Source organism: Lingula anatina, chromosome 3 (genome assembly GCF_051362555.1).
Source record: "Lingula anatina isolate TDL-2025a chromosome 3, LinAna3.0, whole genome shotgun sequence".
NCBI classification, from domain to species: Eukaryota; Metazoa; Brachiopoda; class Lingulata; order Lingulida; family Lingulidae; genus Lingula; species Lingula anatina.
Window position 1 is genome coordinate 27,186,080 of NC_141769.1, and position 20,087 is coordinate 27,206,166.

The window sequence follows — 20,087 nt, forward strand, 5'->3', positions numbered from 1 at the left end:
AAGATTTAATTGCTATACCCCTGCAAGGACAGCACGTGGAGGCGGGGAGACCATCAGTGGATTAAGTCGTTTTTTTTTTTTTTTTCATGTAGGGTCTGCCATATTTGATCTGAGGTTGGTCCTCTTGGTCTATGTTTGACTTAGGGCCAGTAACATTTGACCAAGAGCTCGTAAACAATTTAACTTTTTAATTACACACCACTGCATATATATAAATGTGTGTGAGCGCATGCAGGGGTGACCGTGGGGGTAGTGGAGGATGGGCCAACAAAGATAAATTGGAAGACTGTCAGAAAATATCTCTGGATCTGCCCCTGTGTGAGGATTTGGGATTCTGTGCACCGCTGTAATATCATCAGCCATTAAATATATTCTTCTTATTATTATTATTGTAGAAATGATTTAACTGGCTGCTGTACTCAAATACTTAATACATTAAATGATAAAGAAAAATCAAATTGGCCACTTATTTATTTTTCCCAGAGATGCATCTAATTACAAGTAGGTCAAACCGTAGAAGTAGAGAAAGAATTGTGTGGGTCTTTGTGGAAAAGGTGGGACTTCTGAGAAATCTCGTCAACCTCAGATTTGTCACTTTCAAACTGTGAACTCTGATAAATGGTTCACTGTCACTCAAAGCACTATCTCACATTCTCCAATCGGTTAAGTTCATTTGTACCAACATAGAGAATCTGCAATTTGTCAAGAAGTGAATATGTTTAACGTCTCAGAAAATGACTAGAATGTTTATTTTAAATAACGCAACATATAGCTCGCAGTTACTTTTGCAGTGTCGTGTGCAGTGAATGGGTGTAAACTAGTGAAACTTCATTTAATCAGCCTTTGTTTGGTTCATTTCACAAATAAAATGCAAAAAATAACGAACTAAGCCTGTGGACATTCCAAAGAAATTTACTTAGTCCAAGGCAGATAATTTTATTGTAAAGTCACATCTATAGGAACACATTTAGAAAAAGTTTCAGGTCTTCAATTTTCTGTGATTAATAACAAGGCTAATCTCACAAAGAACACATTACTCTAAGCAGAGTGTCCATTTTCTTGAATAGTTGAACAAAAATCCCTTTTTCTACATTTTATTTGTCATAAAAATAACATTGTTATTTTAACGAGTGATCTTGTTTTAAATGGCTTCACATTTTTCTTATCGTCTCATTTTCATTTTCAATCAGTTATATTTCTAATCCCTCCCTCCATCCAACTGTTCCAAACTTCTATCAATGACAATGTAAATATGTCATTAAAATCTCCAAATAAAATACGAGATAAAAATATACATTTATCATGTTTCTACTAGGTCTGTTTACCCTAAATGTTGATGCCTTTCTTTCTCTTGTACTTTTTAAGTTCACCTGTGACCTAGGGATGTGCAGGGAAATGTGAAATAATTGAAATGAATTACACTAGGGTGTGCAGTGGCTTCTAGTAGCAAAGGTGTGAGGCAGTGCTTTTTGGCAGTGTAACAATTATACACACAGCAATCATTTTAAATTGTTTTCTTCTATTCTCCATGCATTATTCTTAATAGTTATTAAAAAAATTATTACTAGATTGTCAAATATGTTGTTCAATCCTTTTTGTAAAGGTATTTGTAGGAGTATTCTCAATTATGGTCCAGCCAATATTCAGTCCATGAACAATACAGAGGCATATCTCCACAAGAATGCCAAATACTGAAGTAATCCATAATCTTAGCTGTGTAATCTTCAGAAACTTGTAACCAGTTTCATCCAAGGACTGCACACATTGCAGCTTTCTCGTTCGCTAAATGCTTTTCAGCTTCTGCTAAATCCTCAACTCCCATTTTCCACAACTGGTAGTTAAAGAGGCACATTAGAAAATAAATATGAGACGGATTCTCCATTGTGTGTCCTCCTTATTGCTTCTGCCATCATCATGGAAACATCAATGCACTGAAAATGCAATCAGAAAGGAATTAAAAACAAGTCAAACCAACAATTCACTGCCTTTAGCTAAAATAGAAAGATGCTGCAATCAATAGTAAATTATAGTGTTATATCAGCAATCATAACCTCCAATCAGTTCCAATCATGCATGCAGTGTGAACCGTATTGCAGGGCAGGTTCTACTTGGTGGGGGGGTGGGGACCAGAATGGTGTAAGAAGGTGTAGAACAATGGTGAAAAATTCCAAAAACATGAGGATAAGCAAAAATGTAAGGACAGGAATGGTGTGGTTCAGTGGGACCAGATAAAATCTGCTGTTTTATCTTCCAAGTGCCAAGGGCATAAGAAGAGATGGAAACCCTTTACAAAGTTGACAGACAGAAGTATTTGACATGTTTTCATGTGTATGACATACTGTAACAATGAATGGCTCAAGTATTTCACTGGATCTAGCTCTTAATATTATTACTATTTGTATTATCAATATTTCTCTATTGATTATATGTGCAGTTTTGGGCTCGAGTTGTAGCTGCCCACAATTTCATCAAACACTTGTTCATGTGATGTTTCAATTGTGTATGAACCTTTTCTGACGTTGTCACTGACAGACACCCCCCCCCCCCCCCCCCCAATCCCCTCACGCTCCCCAAGACCTGGACTGGAGACCATTGTAAATATTGGGAAGTTTGTCACCCCATCCATCAATGTTCATGATCTACTGTGATTTACATGTAAGATTATAACCAATCATTTCATTGGAGAGAAACTTATGGCACTGTTACGGCAATTACCACACGTTGCTATCAAGGTAATCAATGATAGTGCAACAATGCACTTTCTGTTATATTGTATTAAGTTTTCAAAACCAAGCCTGGAGAATTAGCCTTCCAGTATCTTACTCTTGGCTCTTTAACATACAGTGATAGAAAGTTTTGGAGGAATATTTTCAGGATACGTTACAAACGGGCAGACTTTAAATCATTTGGATTTGGGGATGCAATCTGATGGCTAGTTCTAACATAGCTAAAATTTGCATGGCACAATAATATCCTTTCCATTCACCACTGGCATCAAGCTAAAAGAATGTAATTGGACTTATCAATATAATGAAGCTACAGAGGTCAATCTTTTGTAAAACAAAATGAGAAAATCCTATAATAATCTGGCCAAGGTATAAGAGTTTATGCCATAAATAAATCAATACAAGAAAAGAATTTTGTGGCAAAAATATGTAAGGAATGGGAGTAGAAAACCCTTTATAGTTTTAAACACAGATTTTGGGATACAAGGGTGAGAGGTGGGAGAAGTCTAAAAGCAAAAGAAAATGATAGGAGCAGATAATTAGTAAACATGCCCTTTCGTACCTGGGTCTAAACATATCTAAACATTTTAACACAAGATAGGCGAAACTTTTCTCCATTTCCCAACAAACAGTAACTAGCAGTCAATGTAAACTCCATGTTAAAAATACCAGCAACCTACCAGATGGTATATGTCAATTCTCGTGCTTAAAATGACAACAACCATCCAGTAAAATTAGTCATTCATAGTTTTCTTTGTTAATATTATCACCAAACCACCAGATACTTCTGACAGTTTTCACTGTCATAACAGTAAATTGACTTTTTATCTAAAAATCATTAGCATCACATTTCTATATTTTAATTCAGTGCTGTACTACAATATACTAAGCTAAATTGTTCAAATTTTAAAAGCTGTCATCAAGCAGTGCGAATTTTTATTCATATATACTAAGCTAAAATTAAAGAGATTAAAGGTCTAATCATTTACACATTTCAAATGAATAACTATTTGCATATTTAATCTCTTAAATTAGTAAATAAAGCCAACATGTTAAAAGAATGTGCATATAAAGTTATATTCAAATAAAAATAGTCAGAAGATTAAAATTGTTTCCACTGCACTTTTTATGCGCAATATCACATTTCCAAATATTTTAGTTAGTAAAAAAAAGAGAGATAGAAAAGCAAATCAAAAAGCATTTAAGTGAAAATTAATTCCAAACATGGTGCTTTTCACACAAACAGATCTATTAATCAATCAGATATTTAATAATTAATCAACCAAAGCAATGAAATGTATGGTAAACAGATATAACATATATCTGGTAGTTTGGAACTTCCATTTCAAACAAAAAGCAAAATTTTCATAGGTATAAAAACATGAGAGAGAAAAAAAAACAATAATAACAGTTAATATGCTTAATAACATTCAAGGAATGCCATAGCAGTATCCAAACTCCACCTGGCACCAAGGACTGGCCAATACTGGTTAGATCTGGCTACAGTGGGACATGGCTGAAGAGAAAGGAGACCGATTCTCCATTATGGGTTCTTCGGATTGATTCAGCAAAAACCATTGACACGTCTATGCACTGGAAGCAAAACACATGGAAAAAAAACTTGACATTAGTGCAAAGTATTGGAAGAATGGTCGCATTCAGTCACACCTAATGCAAAGTCAGACACACTTAATACGACTAATAATCTGCTTTCTCCATATCACCAAACACATTAAACAAATGATGCTACAGGACACAACATTTGACACTGGGCTCTCGTTCATGGCAACTAACAAAATACTGAGAAAGGGCAAAATGCTGGAATCTGTTCAATTTTGTTGTGAACAACGTCTGTCACAGATGATTACAAGAAAACAAGTTTTAAAGGCACTGGAAATATTTTACATCAGTCACAATATGTTGGTTCCGAGGTCACCTGGAGCTTTTGATAAGGAATGTTCCCCTTCTTCGTCAGTTTAAAATCTTTGAAGGTGTATGTTGTGCCCTGTGCATGTAGAAGGCACCTTTTTTTTTTATTTCATACCCCATTGTCACTTTACAATCACTGGACTCGTGATAACATGTAAAATGTTTTGCTAATTTTCAAATGCCACTTTCTCTGAAGAATGTGAAAATATTTGTCTGAATGATTTTGAAAATTTTTTAAAGAAATTAAAATAAGTTCATCAATTAGGTCAAAGCTGAAAAGTCTGCCAGCAAGAGCACAGAGAGGCAAAGTATGAAATCTGCCCTGAATTTTTTCTTGGATAAATTACTGATTGAGAACATCAAAAGGTGTCATGACAGAGGGTACAGGGTAACTAGTTATCAATGCTCAGGGCAAAACATGTCCCACTATAACAATAACAAATTCTTGTGTATTTGTAGTAAGAAAATCACCTTCTATAAACTTACATTCTGTTACATAAGTGAAGCATTTGTTTCAGTTTAATAGTTACTCTAGCCAAACTTAGTGCAAAATTTCAACACAGTCTATCATCAACTCAGAGTTTAAATTGTTAGTTTGGTCATTCTGTTTCTTTCTATATTAAACTTTAATGTGCTTCTGGCAGTTAATTGCAAAAGGCAAGTAATGACTATAATTCTTCCCCAGTGATCACTCTAGCTCCATATAATTTTCCACAAATTAATGGATTTGTTTTCACTTACCACCATATAAGTCATGTAATGACAAACTTACCGCAATTTTATTGCAAAGTTTCATGTTTTCTTCCTGGGGTATTGTATTGGTCACAACCACGTGTTCAAAAAGGGAATTATTGATTCTGGAAACAGCAGGCCCAGAAAAGACCCCATGTGTACAGATTGCGTACACTTTGGCAGCTCCAGCCTCTAGCAACCTGAAATAAATAGAAATACCACAAAATTAATAGACGGATTACAATTAAAAGCAGCCAAACACAAGCAATATAAATCACAAACGGGGATCAGTGCTTGTCAACAGGACAAGATGTTTACTTTTCACTTACTTAAAATTTCTACCCTGACTGGTACATATGAGGTATTCATTTCTTTAAAATTATTTTGAAGTCTTCCAGGCATAAAATGCACAGTGCTTAAAATAAAATAATATCATAACAAGAAGAAATACATTTCGGAGAGTTTCAGAAGAGATACAGTGTTGAATGACAGGTGTTCACATCAGAGGTAGTAAAACTGAAGAGATATCTGGATCTAAGTAATCACCTGGCTTAAAATTTTATATTGCATGGGTAACAGGAAAAGGGATAATTTTATCCATTTTAAAGGGGAACACTGCTTCAAGACAAAATTACATCCTATCTTTATTGAAAATAAAAGTCCCAAATCTGTTGACAAAGTTGTGTTGTTGATTATCCTAAACCCCCTTTACACCGAACGGCATCCTTTCTGCGTCCTTTGTTTGACCATGAAACTGGCATCGATGTGGTCGTAGAAAGGAGGCACTTTTGTTGCAAGATGAATGCTTATTGATCAGCCAGTTGTTGGCACGTTAAGTATATTTTTTTACTCTCAAACAGGGCCGTAGTACGGGATGCAGAAAGGACGTTGTCCAGTGAAAAGGGGGCTTTACTTACTTTTCAGCAGCATGGCACACAGTGCCACAGGTGTCTGCCATGTCATCTACTAATATAGCTACTTTTTCCTTCACGTCACCAACTAATACCATTGACGCGACCTCATTTGCTTTTTTCCTTTCTTTATGAATCAGTGCAAATTCTATGTTTAGTCTGTCAGCTATAGATGTTACCCTGACAAGAAATAAAGATACACAGTTATAATAACATTCAGCTAATGTATCACACAATTTCCATCATTTGTTCTTAAACTGAGACCATGCTTTGAAAATAAATATCTTATATTCTTGAAGGCCAAGAATTCTTCAACAGAAGGCAATAAATAATAGAACCATCAAGTTGTAGAAATAACAATTGAAATGCCTGTTTGATAAAATATTATTAGCTGTATACATTCAATCCTAAATTCATCTATTATTTTGTTTCTACCCCTCTCATCTCATTTCTATATTTACTGTTTGCAACAAATTGTGCAATTAATGATCCTACAAACAAAGCTATAGAACAAGTTAAAAACAAGTTCAAAATACCTTTTCGCACCACCTGCATCAGGTGATACAACAACACTGTTCCTCCATTCTGGAATATTTTCTCGAATCCATTTCAAAACAGCTGGTTCAGCATAGAGATTGTCCACGGGAATATCAAAGAAACCCTACAATGAAAATATAGATTGTTCAGCTGGTCATTGCTCTGTGATGTTACGATGTATCCATACCTTGAGGCTTTCATGCACTTGCAACAAGAACTAAATTTTCATGACATATAAAAAGTCATCGTATCAAGCCTTTCCCTGGGATTGCAGTTTCAGGGGGTTTAAATAGGTAAGAATGGATATTAATACCATTTCCAATTTCTGTCACATCCACAAAATTTAGTAAGTCTGTAGTCATCCAAATGTCATGGCAAACATCAGCTGTCTTCTGTGAAAACTTGTTGTTCAACTAAAGGTTGGATGGCTCTTAAGGGAAACCCTTCCATCTGCTGCCATTTCCAAGTAGTATGAAAAGAACCTTCCTGAACTGATACTTAAAAACTGCTTCTGGGGGTGGGGCTGGTGGGGGGGGGGAGGGGGGGGGAGGATTTTGGAATGCCAACCTCAAACTGAAAGCTGAAAATACCATCTGGAGAAACAAATATATTCTGGTCCCAACGTATATACACTCTTTATAGCCAAGCACCTGTAAAACTTACTCAATAAGCAGTAAATTATGATATTTTCTTTTGCTGAATGATAGGTGTTTGGTTTAAAGTGTAACTCGGTTAAAGGTACTTTGCTAGATTGAGTTTTGTTAACTTATTGTTTTTACCTGTATTTGTGACGCATGTAAGTCCATTGTGATTATGTGATCTGCCCCGGATACAGATAGCATGTTTGCTACTAGTTTTGCAGATATTGGGGCTCGACTCTGAAACATTCACAAAGAAAAAAACATTTCTTTCACAATGAACTGCTATAAATTTGAACTTGAGGGGTTCCTAAAATTTTTAATTAAAATACATATTCATGTAAACAAGTTATCTATTATGAATTGCTTATGCTAAATTTTTAAAACTCTTTTTGAAAATGTTACTAGTCAGCATTAAATATTGAATTTTATATAAATAGAGAACATGAACTGAAAGTACTTTGGGGGGGAGGGTGGTCAGGGGTAGGTTGAAATGACTACATTTTTGAAGTATTAAGTACATTACCTTGTCTTTCTTATCTTGTCTGGCATATGGGAAACATGGAATGACGGCAGTCACTCGGGATGCAGATGCTATTTTACAAGCATTGATCATGATGAGGAGTTCCATCAACATATCATTTATTTCCCCACAGCCACTTTGTACAATGTAAACATCTTCCCCTCTGACTGACTCACCTACTTCAACACTGCAATAGAAATTATTACCTCATCTCCATGTGAAAAACCAACTTTCATGAGAAATAAATAATTATTCTGGTTGTATTAGATGGACTTGTGTTTATTTCTCCCAATCACTTTGTCTCAGTTTTCAGCCTTACTGCTACGTCCTAATGGTGCCATTATTCATTCAGAATTTTATAATTAGATTATCTACAGTTAAAACAAAACATTCACCAAAATATTTTATGGGAATGCCACTGCAGTGGTTGAATGAATGTTACTACAAACATAACCCCCATAAACAACATTATTCATCAACAATACAAACAGATACTACAATTAATGATTATAATATTTTAGAACATTATCATTATGAATTTTTGTACTATTTTCAAAAAACATGGTGCAAGTACTTTGTCAGGTTAAGATAATTTTGGCCTTTAATTTACTTAAAGGAACATCTATCAGTGATTGTGACTGTATAAATTTTAACAGAAAATTTTGTTGAACAATCGTCGCACGTGCACTCAGGGTCAATCTCTATACTGACTATTTCTAAGAAAACAACAAGTTCAACGTCACTCAGGTCAAAAACCACGTGAGACTCACCATGTTTCTTGATTACTGAATTTTTTCGTTGTCACTTTGCCCAGTTCTATGCCAAGGCGCTCTGCGATCTTCTGCGCCATGTCAGCGTGCGAAGTCCCGCTAAAAATTTTGATGTTAGGCATTTTAATATTATGCTGAAGTGGCACGGCGCACGATTGTTTTGATTCCTTTACAACAACTCCCGCTACTCTGTCCATCGGCCGACAGATGGCAGCACTAAAATACTGAAGTTGAAAGAAAAACTATCAAAATATCACAAATTTAGTATAAAGAACAACATTATGCTTCTGTACAGTTTTTATCCCATAGAGATATCATATTGGCGTTTTTAGCACAATAAATTTTCTCTCGGGGAGACGATATTTCAATACGCATGCCCAATCTTAGTAATTACTTCCGGTACTCATCTGACCTAATTCATGAAACTTCAGTTTGTAAAGGTTCGATCAACGATTCTGAACTTGTTGTTTGAGATAAAAAGACGCTTAAGCCACAAATGGCTAATATAGCAGTAGCTCGGATAAAAAGAGAATTTAAAGAGGTTGTGAAAAGCGAGGAGGTAGGAATCTTATTCAACTTAAAAACGACGTTGTTATGTTGGGGCAGTCATTTGACTTGAGTGTATTTGATCACAACGTTTCGAAGCTTGTCAAAACATAACAGCTGATTTTTGTGTATATTCAACCTCTAGTGAGTAAAAGGAATAGCCAGTGATACTGTCAAATAGCTTGTAACTTTGAGATAACTTGTTCCTAGAAGATTTGCTATTTTGTAATGATCACTCAGGGCTACACCTATTATCATTTCAGCAGAAAAAAATAATTTCATCGTAACTCGGACTCATAAGAAGAGTCCAGAGTGCAAATATTGCCCAGCAATTATATTTATACTAAATATTAGACTTAATTCTACAAATATGTTGAGATGAATGTCTTAAATTCTGTTGGTGTTTACTTTATAAAAAGCCTGTTATGAAATGATAGATCATAATTTAAAGAAATAACTGGTTGTATAAAAGCTGCATTTTGTTATTTTGAGATTAATTTTACAGTACTTGCCTGAAATAAATGCAAATTTGTAAATTTCAATAGTTTTGGGCGGCGGGGAATTTATAGGCCAGTATATACATTATGACATTTTTTTATTATGCAAGTGTATGTGTTGTATAACAAGGTGAAAGTAAATGGGTTAGTTGCTCAGTTTATAGTATCAGATAGCTAAACTGTTTTTGTATGTATCTTTGAAAAATACTTGAAAAGGTAATAACAAAAGAACAAGCTTATCAAGCAGTAAAAAGAACCAGATTTACAACAATGATCATTGTAGATGTTTACCTATTTAAACTCAGTTGTGTGTGTATGTGTGTGTGTGTGTACATGTGTGTGTAAGCATGCATGTGTGTGTGTGTGTTAGCCACTGTGCTGTCTTTATAATTAATTTAGTTTGTATCATATCACTAGAATCCTTTTGCCAAAAAAATTGATAGTTGTATATAAGGCTTCATTCACATGCAATGTCTATTTTCTAAATTCTATTTTCTATTCGCGGTATGTCTTATGATCACTGTCTGTGCCTTGAATATCCCGCGGCGTAATTACTGGCAGCGCGAGCCAGTTACTATAAGTTACTATAAGTAACTGGCTCGCGCTGCCAGTAATTACGCGGCGGGATATTCAGGGCACAGACCGTGATCATAAGACATACCGCGAATAGAAAATAGAATTTAGAAAATAGACATTCCATGTGAACGAAGCCTAATTATAAGCATTTGGTGAACATTATGTTTCCTTGATTTGAGAGGTATAATGTGCAGTACAAAAAGTACTTTAACACAGCTGCATGTTGATACATAATTAGATAAGATAAGAGTTTATTCAGCCATTAATAAATAAATATAAAAATTAATAGTCAGTCAGACTGTGTTGCCAAAAAGAATTGCTGCATCTATTATTTTGTAAAATGTTTGTTATTTCCTCTGCAGGTGAAAAGCTTTGAAATTAGTGTAGAATTAACAAATGACACTTACACAGAATTAAAAGGAGAGATAGCAGGGCCACCTGATACCCCATATGAAGGAGGAAAATACCAGCTTGAAATAAAGATTCCAGAGACTTACCCATTTAATCCACCTAAGGTATGCAAAACAGTTCTTCACCCTTATGAATGTGTGAAAGGTAATCAATATTTCAACAAGATCTGTCAGTTTTATTGTCTTTATATTATACATGGGTAAAAAAAGTCTTTATATCTTTATATTTATTTTTTTGGGATAAAGCCAAATAATGGGCACCATGCATATTTTTTGTGTCAGCATTGTTAAAAAAATATTCCAAATTTGAAATCACATGGCACTTTACCAAACATCCTTTGTTGGCTCCCCTTTCAGTTTTGAATTTATTGATTTTATGGAGAAATAACTCCTACTGTATTTGGGTTTGTGGTCCTATAGGATGCAAAATCCTCTCTGTAATTATAAACAAACAGTACCTGTTTCTGTGGAGATAGGTGGATGTGTAATCCTGAGGGTATGTATTCACTAGTTATGACCCATGACAAGAGATTGTTTCTAGTGAATATGTTCACAAAATAGCCAAGGAGTGATCTCACCTCATAAATGTTATATCATAAAATTGAAGTCCAGGAAAAAAAATACTGATTATATAAATTTGTATTTATTTCATAACATTTGCGTCTGGTGAAAATGCGATCTCACCTCATGAAGGTTATATCATAAAATTAAAGTCCAGAAAAAGAAAAAAATACTGATTATATAAATTTGTATTTATTTCATAACATTTGCATCTGGTGAAAATGCACAGATCTGACTATAAATAATGCAATGGTGTGTAAAAGCAAATCGATGTTATACATAGTTCTAAGCTGTTAAGTATGACTAGAATAGCTTATAACCTACATAGACTAACATAAATATCTGCAGAGTCAAGTGACTGTGACTCCAGGTTATTATGTTGGATTACATATATTTATACTGTTTTCTTGAGTTCTACACACATCTGGCTTTTCCATGTTGTGATTTGCTGTAATAAGGTATGACCCAGGTCAATCACTTGTCTTTCAGGTACGCTTTATAACAAAAATATGGCATCCAAATATCAGTTCAGTGACAGGTGCCATCTGTTTAGACATTTTAAAAGATCAGTGGTAAGTACAAAAACACCTTGCATGAAAATGATGGGAATTCTCATAATTGTCTCAGACACTGCAGTAGAGATTATTTAGTATAAACCAAGTTGAGTAAACATCAGATTTAAATTAGACCTAAGAACAGTGAAGTTTCAAGAAAGACCAGATGAGATGGACAGTTTTGTTATCCTTACATTGAAATGATCTGCACTGTAGATATGCTGTTATGGGTACATAATAATGATATATTTTTAGAGATGTGGTGTTAAGGTTATGGACAGGTCTGTTATCCCGCTTTTAAATGGTCTTTTTTTTCTAGGGATGCAGCAGTGATTTCACAGACAGCGCCATTAACTTAACATTGAAATATTGTTTTCTAGGGCTGCAGCGATGACGTTACGGACAGTTCTGATTTCCCTACAAGCTCTCCTTGGTGCAGCAGAACCAGATGATCCACAAGATGCAGTTGTAGCAAAACAATACAAAGAAAACCGGGCAATGTTTGAGAAAACTGCACGGCATTGGGCATATGCTTATGCTGGAGGTAGGTGCACAATTTTTTTCCACTGTTATAGTGACCTTACTTCAGCAAATTTTGTTTCTGTGTCACAGGTCCCTCATAGCACATTGTCATGTCTGAGATGTAGTCACAGTCAACACATTGCCATGACAGATACAGATATCTATGTAGTCACACGTAACACATTGCCATGACAGATACAGATATCAATGTAGTCACACTTAACACATTGCCATGACAGATACAGATATCAATGTAGTCACACTTAACACATTGCCATGACAGATACAGATATCAATGTAGTCACACTTAACACATTGCCATGACAGATACAGATATCAATGTAGTCACACTTAACACATTGCCATGACAGATACAGATATCAATGTAGTCACACTTAACACATTGCCATGACAGATACAGATATCAATGTACTAGTAGTCACACTTAACACATTGCCATGACAGATACAGATATCTATGTAGTCACACTTAACACATTGCCATGACAGATACAGATATCTATGTAGTCACACTTAACACATTGCCATGATAGATATAGATATCTATGTAGTCACACTTAACACATTGCCATGACAGATATAGATATCTATGCAGTCACACTTAACACATTTGCCATGAATGATATGCAGTAACAACTACCACGTTGTTGTAAATGATATGCTGTCAAACTTAACCCATTGCCATAACTGATATGCAGACTGAAAGTACACGAGGAAAATGTTTATATAAAATGACAACTAAAATGCTTAAATGACACTAAAACATTTAAATAATGATAGTACATGAAGTGCTTTTTCATTGTAATTTTGCATTATTTTTAGCAAGTAATAGAGATCCTGATCTCATTGAAAAGTTAAAGCAAGCAGTTTCCATGGGATTTGAAGAAGTGAGTATTGTAGAGTTATGCAATAGTAGTTTATAAATTATACTACATACAGATGGTCAGTTGATATGGGAGGCTAAGCACAGCCAAAGGCAGTTGCCAGCAATACAGGCAAGGCATGTTAAAAAGGTTATATATCATGTTAAAGCTGTGACTTTTTATCAAGTGGTTGACAGCATTTTCATTTAATGTTCATTGATGTGGGGGATTTTGAGTCAAAACATATCCATTCTGTATCTCTTCTTTGGTTAAGTAAATATTATATATCTGTGTTATGTTTAATTATTCTTAAGGGAGGTGTTTAAATAAGAACACTTCATGTTTTGATTCCTTGTTTTCAGAACCGAGCAAGAACTGCTCTCTCAACCTGCAACTGGGATGTGGAAAGAGCTGCAGAACAGTTATTAAGCTAGAACATTGAAATTTTTTCTTAAAAAAAAAAAAACTGAAGACTTAACAAAGAGACAGAAACCAATGCCTATGTGTTAAAAGTCTTCACCAAATCAACCCATACCTACCACAACATTTCAAGAATGAGACTAAAAACACAAACATGATGTCAGCCAATGGCAAGTCTTCATAATCAAAAGAACTCTAAGGCCTTTTTTTTTCTCAATTGATGAAGTTTTATACAAACGCTGTCGTTTTTTCTTAATCATCCATAAAAACCTGTAGACATGCAAATTGTATATTCTTGGAATCATTTGTACGATTCACAATTAAATCATGGTCTGTAGTGACAGTAATTATTTATCATTTGGCGAAGTTGCTGTTTTTCTTATTAAATGATTGAAAATATGACTCTTTTTTTTTTTTTTTTTTTGCCGTCTTGTGATATAATATTTCTACTCATAAAATCATATCTTTCAATGTGTTTCTAAGTTGTGTTTTTTGGATTGTTGGTGGGTTCTGTATATGTGGAAGATGTTCGGTCCGATTTATTTGTTCTGTTACAAAATCTTCCATCTTCACAAACTTCTCTCTCACGTTTTTATGCGTCCTCTCAAACGCGAATTTTAGGGAACATTGTTTGCTTTTGTGTATCCATGTTTTAAGTAAGAGACTTTTAAATAATGCAGAGATGCTTAAGTGTAAATGTTAAACTCCAATAAGCGTGAATTTTGAACAATCACATGGATGATTCACCGTATGAAATTATCAAACGGGGATGTAACCCGAGATGGACAAATATACGTCGAAGTAACGCAACACGCAAGTTTTAATAAAATCATTTATTGCCGTCGTGAAAGAAACGACTGATACCAAATAAATACTAGTGATATATACAAGTAGGGAGGCAGAATTGTCCAGGGAAATTATCTTGAAACTTTTTCATATCAACAAGTCATCAACTGCTGTACAAAACTACATAGAAATCGAGTCTAATGCGAGGATTAAAGAGACTTAGGAAACTCTCAAGCTGACTCGATAGCGTACTCTGCGAAAATTGTTTACAACCTTTGGCCCCACAAAATCAGGGTTCACTGTGTAGCACAGAGCCTCATGCCAAAAGGATTTGAACTTGTCTGCTGCAAGGAGCAACAGTTCTTTTATTGTACGCGCGTAAAGTTCGTACATTTGCATAACATTACACAGAGCCCGAGCTAAAACAGCGTCTGGGAACTGTGTCTTGCAGTCGAGGGCGGTCATCTTGCTGGTATCCTTTGTAATCTCGTCCTGCTTGATACCAGTTTTATTTTCTGCTTCTGTCAACATGAAGTCAGATGTGACCACGATTTTGGTCATCCCTGGCGGAGGAAGGTTTGTCACATTGGTGGTTTGGTTGAGGGTAGCAGTAATGCTCTCGCCAATGAATCGCTCAGCAAAACCTGTTTTGGACTCACTCACGTTGACGTTGACGGTCTTATTGGCTTCGATGTCTTCATTGTTGAAGACGACTACAAAAATGAAATTGTTGAAAAAAATTTAATTGAAAAAATCTGGACGTTAATCAGTCTGTTTTAAAACGTAATATGAAGATACATATGTTACACTTCTTCAAAACATTGCGAACACAAATCCCCCATTGACCAAAAAAAAAAAAATAGCATGAAATTATTTTCAAAGAAAAATGTGCTCAAATGTTATTAAAATCATAAAGGTACGCCCCTCAGAGATAAATTATTTAATATTGGCGAAACTTACCTAATCGACATTTCACTGCCGAGTAAAAAGATCTTCCGTCTCTGAACAGAAGATCAGTTGGAGTGTTATTGAAAACACTACGGATAAGTACACTGTCGTCATACTCTCTGTAATCAAATTGAATAAACAATATTTACTTATTGCATTTAAATATTGGATGGAATGAGAAAAGGTGAATGAGAGTTTCCCTATCCTGCAGTAGTATACCTTCATCGAATGTTAACTTGATAACATATCCGACATTGGGCAATGTATTGAACAACGTACAGTAAACGAGCAGCCCGCCAAACAAACTGTATTCAAATCTACCATCCTCAAATACAGTTTTTGTAATATGCAAATCACTGATTTTCTTACCCGAAATTCTTAAAATCATGCCCTATAAGGGCGCCGCAAAGAGCGAAAATAAGTAAGCAGCTAAGAAACATTTGCGAATCCATGATAATTCAAGGAAAGTGTAACTATGGTCACGTTTCACCACTTGTGACGTTATGCGTCGTCAGTAACGAGACGTCGAGACGTTATTTGCAGAAGATGTTCGGTCAGATTTATTTGTTTTGTTATAAAGGAATTCATCTTCCATCTTCACGAGCCTCTCTCTCTCGTGTCTTATGCATCCTTATACGCAATTTGTAAGGAACGTTGTTTGCTTTTGTGTAGCCATGTTTTAGGCAAGAAATTTTCATATAATGAAGAGATGCTGACGTGTTAATGTAAAACTCACCGTATGACTTCATCAAACTGGCATATAACCCGAGATGACAGGGATACGTTGATAGAACGCAACACGGGGATTTAAATAAAATCATTTAATGCCGTCGTGAAAGAAAAGACTGATATTTCTATTCATTAAACCATATCTTTAAATGTGCATCTAATTAGGTTTTCGGGACCGTTGGTGAGTTCTGTATTTCCTGAAGATGTTCGGTCAGATTTATTTGTTTTGTTATAAAGGAATTCATCTTCCATCTTCACGAGCCTCTCTCTCTCTCGTGTCTTATGCATCCTTAAACGCAATTTGTAAGGAACGTTGTTTGCTTTTGTGTAGCAATGTTTTAGGCAAGAAATTTTCATATAATGAAGAGATGCTGAGTGACATACGTGTTAATGTAAAACTCACCTTATGAATTCATTGGACGGGGATATAACCCGAGATTGACAAGTTTTGTCGAACGAACGCAACACTGAGATTTTAATAAAATTATTTATTGCCGTCGTGAAAGAAACGACTGATAGAAAAGTACTGGTGATATATACAACTAGGAAATGTCCACTTTTGGAATTGAAATGGAGAAGTTGAACTGTTCAGGGAAATTATCTTGAAAGTTTTTTCATATCATATCAAGTGCTGTACAAAGCCACATATAGAAATCGAGTCAAAGGCGAGGAACAAAGAGTATTAGGAAACTCTCAAGCTGACTCGATAGCGTACTCTGCGAAAATTGTTCACAACCTTTGGCTCCACAAAATCAGTGTTCATTGTTCTGTGCACAGCCTCATACCAAAAGGTTTTGAACTTGTCTGCTGCAAGGAGCAACAGTTCTTTTATTGTACGCGCGTAAAGTTCGTACTTTTGCATCACATTACACAGAGCCCGAGCTAAAACTGCATCTGGGAACTGTGTCTTGCAGTCGAGGGCGGTCATCTTGCTGGTATCCTTTGTAATCTCGTCCTGCTTGATACCAGTTTTATTTTCTGCTTCTGTCAACATGAAGTCAGATGTGACCACGATTTTGGTCATCCTTGGCGGAGGAAGGTTTGTCACATTGGTGGTTTGGTTGAGGGTAGCAGTAATGCTCTCGCCAATGAATCGCTCAGCAAAACCTGTTTTGGACTCACTCACGTTGACGTTGACGGTCTTATTGGCTTTGATGTCTTCATTGTTGAAGACGACTACAAAAATGAAATTGTTGAAAAAATTTAATTGAAAAAATCTCGACGTTAATCAGTCTGTTTTAAAACGGCAATATGAAGACACATATGTTACACTTCTTCAAAACATTGCGAACACAAAAGCCCCCATTGACCAAAAAAATAAAAGAAAAAAATAGCATGAAATTATTTTCAAATAAAAATGTGCTTAAATGTAATTAAAATCGTAAAGGTACGCTCCTCAGAAATAAAATATTTAATATTGGGGAAACTTACCTAATCGACATTTCACTGCCGAATAAAAAGATCTTCCGTCTCTGAACAGAAGATCAGTTGGAGTGTTATTGAAAACACTACGAATAAATACACTGTCGTCATTCTCTCTGTAATGCAAATTGAATTAACAAATTACTTATTGCTTTAAAACAAAATTGGATGGAATGAGAAAAGGTGAATGACTTTTCCCTTTCCTGTAGTAGTTTACCTTTATCGGATGTTAACTTGATAACATATCCGACATTGGGTAATGTATTAAACAACGTACAGTAAACGAGCAGTCCACCAAAAAAACAAACTTCAAATTTACCATCCTTAAATTTAGTTTCTGTAATATGCAAATCACTAATTTTCCTACCCGAAATTCTTAAGGTCGTGCCCTATAAGGGCGCCGCATAGTGCGCAAATAAGTAAGCAGCTAAGAAACATCTGCGAATCCATGATAATCCAAGGAATGTGTTACTATGATCACGTTTCACCACTTGTGACGTTATGCGTTCTCAGTAACGTGACGTTCTCAGTAAAGTGACGTAATTTGACGTATTGTATTGTATTGATAAGTAGCTTATTTTATTTATTTATAAATTTATTATTATTTATTTTTCTTTTTGGGAAGGGTCGGGACAAACGTACTACTTGGGGCCTGAGACTTTTGCATATTACTATTTGTTCTGAAACTGAAACTTGCTCTTAAAAAAATCGACGGAAATGGCTCGTTGTCAAATTTGAATGAGCATTATAGAAAAAATATGACAGCCAAAGCTCTCAAATTTTGCACATTGGTGCGATATCATGTAAAAAATTGATGTTTTAAATTTCAATCTAAATTTCAAGCAACCTACAGTATAGGCGTTATGTCCCGCCTTTGTTCAATTCAAATAAAATCAAATTGTGTTACTACGGTAGGACTTAGTAAGCAACAGATAATATTTGTGGGGTTAATTTGTCAACTGAGATAGAAAAATACATCAAATATTTCAGAAGTACCCCCGAACTCTCACTGCAGATAAAGCTGCCGGTTACGTTTTCCTGACTATATTTGCCTCTGTCTGACTTTCTGTTGTATGTTCTTACCATTTTATTTGCAAATAAAAGAAAAAAAAAACATCAACGATTTACTTATGTTCCCAGAAATAATTAAAGAAGTACCCACGACTATAACCCAATACGGCTTTTCTTCGCGTAGATCATTGTAAGTGTAGCAATTGAGGATAGTCTAAGCAATTAAAAAATACTTGAACGAGCACCTGTGCTTCTTTTAGGAATTATTTTAGTTGAAGAATATAGGGGCAAAACGCTATAGGCATTATGCCCCAAAGTGTCACTTTGTATATATTTGTAAAATTCGGCGGGAAAGGTGATACATATTCTGACTCTATCGACATTTGTGTCGAGTTCTGATATCGTCCTATCTGCCACCAACAAAGTTTTTTTAATTCGTGCATTTGGTAGGTAGTGTCACTGATGTTAAGGAAAAGTCTTAATATCTGTAAACAAGACAAAAACAAACAAATTATTGTAAAAAGCTTACCTTATTAGTGTGTGGTCATCTGGAGCCGTCATGGAGGATTCGTCTGCTAGAAACCGGAAGTGAACAAAGCATCACGTGACGCGTGAGATTACGTAATACGAGAAAAAAGGTGGGCGTTTGACCCCGATTCGGCGTTTAGCCGGAGTCTACCTACTCTACCGGTGGTTACATTTTTTATTTTCTTAAGTAAAAAAAATATGTGGTGGTAGTCCAATAATCCAGTCCATATTGCATCATAATTGAAAACAAAAGTTTAAGGCCTACTTTCTTATGCGACAGGGTTAAAATAACACTAGCTATAGCCTATCTCAGGCACAAAGAGTAAATTCCGTAAAAATGAAAAATCTCAAGTAGGTCTACCTCAGCTAGAAATCACTATGAACACTGACAGGGCATTTAGCTTTTATTTTTTTTTTATTTTTTTTTATTTTTTATTTTTAATAAAAGCAAATAGGCCTAAGCACGAGTAGGCCTAGGCCTAATTATTGAAAGTTCGGAAACGCATCTTACAGTCAGATAATGACATCTCAGTCTGTTGTTTTATAGCTAGCTACTTAATCTGACCACAGTGTTCTCTAGGAAATTTATAAAAAATATTGTATACTTTAATTTTGCATACTATTTTAGAGACCCCTGATAGGCCTATCAGAGGGTAGGCCTAGGGCTCGATCTTCTATTACGCTATCCGATCACGTGGCCGCATCTGTTTTAATTTCTACCCTTTCGAGAGGAGAAGTGTATGTTTTGTGTATGTTCGAAAAATAGGCCTATTGGCGAATAAACCATTAGGCTACGTAATATTGCATCAACCTTGGCCCTTTTACCCTTATCGAAATAGATTTTGGCAAATATTCACAACTTAAGTATCTTGCGTTTCTAAAAATATTTTTAATGTTTGGTTTTGGCAGACAGGATATCATTTTAAAA

At 35.2% G+C, this 20,087-nt stretch overlaps 2 protein-coding genes and 1 long non-coding RNA gene across 5 annotated transcripts in view; 1 reads left to right on the forward strand and 2 right to left on the reverse strand.

The window, feature by feature from the left end:
- Nucleotides 1-869: 869 nt before the first annotated feature.
- LOC106173344 (ribose-phosphate pyrophosphokinase 2) lies at nt 870-8,994 on the reverse strand. 2 transcript variants are annotated; one of them, XM_013554454.2, is made up of 8 exons: nt 8,767-8,993; nt 8,000-8,183; nt 7,615-7,713; nt 6,835-6,959; nt 6,305-6,478; nt 5,428-5,587; nt 4,190-4,319; nt 870-1,931 (listed from the first exon to the last, which is right to left on the reverse strand). In XM_013554454.2, the coding sequence occupies exons 1-7, from the start codon at nt 8,961-8,963 to the stop codon at nt 4,227-4,229; spliced, it is 1,032 nt and encodes a 343-aa protein (XP_013409908.1). In that variant the 5' UTR covers nt 8,964-8,993; the 3' UTR covers nt 870-1,931; nt 4,190-4,226. The 2 variants fall into 2 exon arrangements, with proteins under 2 accessions (XP_013409908.1, XP_013409909.1); XM_013554455.2 differs by lacking the exon at nt 4,190-4,319 and having other exon boundaries at nt 8,767-8,994.
- Nucleotides 8,995-9,138: 144 nt separating this feature from the next.
- LOC106173336 (ubiquitin-conjugating enzyme E2 K) lies at nt 9,139-14,137 on the forward strand. The gene is made up of 6 exons (XM_013554447.2): nt 9,139-9,325; nt 10,748-10,900; nt 11,846-11,928; nt 12,291-12,454; nt 13,275-13,339; nt 13,678-14,137. The coding sequence occupies exons 1-6, from the start codon at nt 9,263-9,265 to the stop codon at nt 13,747-13,749; spliced, it is 600 nt and encodes a 199-aa protein (XP_013409901.1). The 5' UTR covers nt 9,139-9,262; the 3' UTR covers nt 13,750-14,137.
- A 416-nt stretch (nt 14,138-14,553) lies between these two features.
- LOC147763155 (uncharacterized) overlaps nt 14,554-20,087 on the reverse strand; it is a 30,553-nt gene continuing 25,019 nt past the window's right edge. For both annotated transcript variants that reach the window (XR_015333521.1, XR_015333522.1), the window contains exons 2-3: nt 15,482-15,588; nt 14,554-15,234 (exon numbers count right to left, since the gene is read on the reverse strand). This is a non-coding gene — a long non-coding RNA (uncharacterized LOC147763155). The remainder of the gene's footprint in view (nt 15,235-15,481; nt 15,589-20,087) is intronic.